Here is a 1,158-nt window from a genome sequence, read left to right as displayed (position 1 = left end):
TGTAGTCCTACTGTAGTTGTAGTCCTACTGTAGTCCTACTGTAGTTGTAGGCCTACTGTAGTCCTACTGTAGTTCTACTGTAGTTGTAGTCCTACTGTGGTTGTAGTTCCACTGTAGTCCTACTGTAGTTGTAGTCCTACTGTAGTCCTACTGTAGTTGTAGGCCTACTGTAGTCCTACTGTAGTTCTACTGTAGTTGTAGTCCTACTGTGGTTGTAGTTCCACTGTAGTCCTACTGTAGTTGTAGTCCTACTGTAGTCCTACTGTAGTTGTAGTCCTACTGTAGTTGTAGTGTAGTTGTAGTCCTACTGTAGTTGTAGTCCTACTGTAGTTGTAGTCCTACTGTAGTTGTAGTCCTACTATAGTCCTACTGTAGTTGTAGTTCTACTGTAGTTGTAGTCTTACTGTGGTTGTAGTCCTACTGTGGTTGTAGTTCCACTGTAGTCCTACTGTAGTTGTAGTCCTACTGTAGTCTTTTTCCAGCAGCGGTCCTGATGTGGACCGTGTCCACTCAGCTCACAGCTGCTGCAGCAGTAGGACAGTAGGCCTTCATCCACACTTGTCCAAACTGCCTGTTATCAGCCTCGTCTCGTCTCGTCGTCTCCCATAATTCTCGGCAGCCATTTCCTGTCTCTGTCCGACCGCAGCGACGCAGTTATAGCTGCTGTTTTTTCCTGGTCGACTACAGTATTGGATTTCATGTTTTATCAGCAGAAGACGCTGTGAGATAAAGTGTCTACGTGGCTCTGCTCTGTTTTCAGGCTCCACTGCCTGAAAGTTTGGTTTTGTTTTTAATCCATTTTTATCAGGTAAGATCCTGAATCAGCAGACGGAACAATCCTTGACTGGGTTTCACTCTTCCTGTTCTCCAGGTCTGGGCGTGGAAGGAGAATGTGTGGGAGAAGGAGAAGGGAACGCTGATGGAGAGGTACACCGTGGAGCAGAGCAAACCTCAATCACACGGTGGCGCTGTCCTGTCAACGCTCACCATCAACAACGTCATGGAGTCGGACTTTCACTCCCCGTACAACTGCACGGCCTGGAACTCCTTTGGACCTGGAACCATGATCATCACACTGGAGGAAAAAGGTTTGGAACAGTTCACTGACGTCTGAGCACAGGTGTGAATGAGTCAGGTGTGAATGAGTCAGGTGTGAAT

General features: G+C 47.2%; 1 protein-coding gene across 1 annotated transcript in view; it reads left to right on the top strand.

Annotated features, from left to right (window-relative positions):
* kirrel1b (kirre like nephrin family adhesion molecule 1b) overlaps positions 1–1,158 on the top strand; it is an 81,085-nt gene that overhangs the window by 74,538 nt on the left and 5,389 nt on the right. Inside the window, exon 8 of the mRNA XM_025052452.1 lies at positions 872–1,088. Within this exon, the coding sequence (XP_024908220.1) occupies positions 872–1,088 (217 nt within the window). The remainder of the gene's footprint in view (positions 1–871; positions 1,089–1,158) is intronic.

This window comes from Cynoglossus semilaevis, chromosome 20, assembly GCF_000523025.1.
Source record: "Cynoglossus semilaevis isolate Cse_v1.0 chromosome 20, Cse_v1.0, whole genome shotgun sequence".
Classification (NCBI taxonomy): Eukaryota; Metazoa; Chordata; class Actinopteri; order Pleuronectiformes; family Cynoglossidae; genus Cynoglossus; species Cynoglossus semilaevis.
The sequence above is the reverse complement of the archived record's forward strand: the minus strand, read 5'-3'. Positions and strand labels throughout refer to the sequence as shown.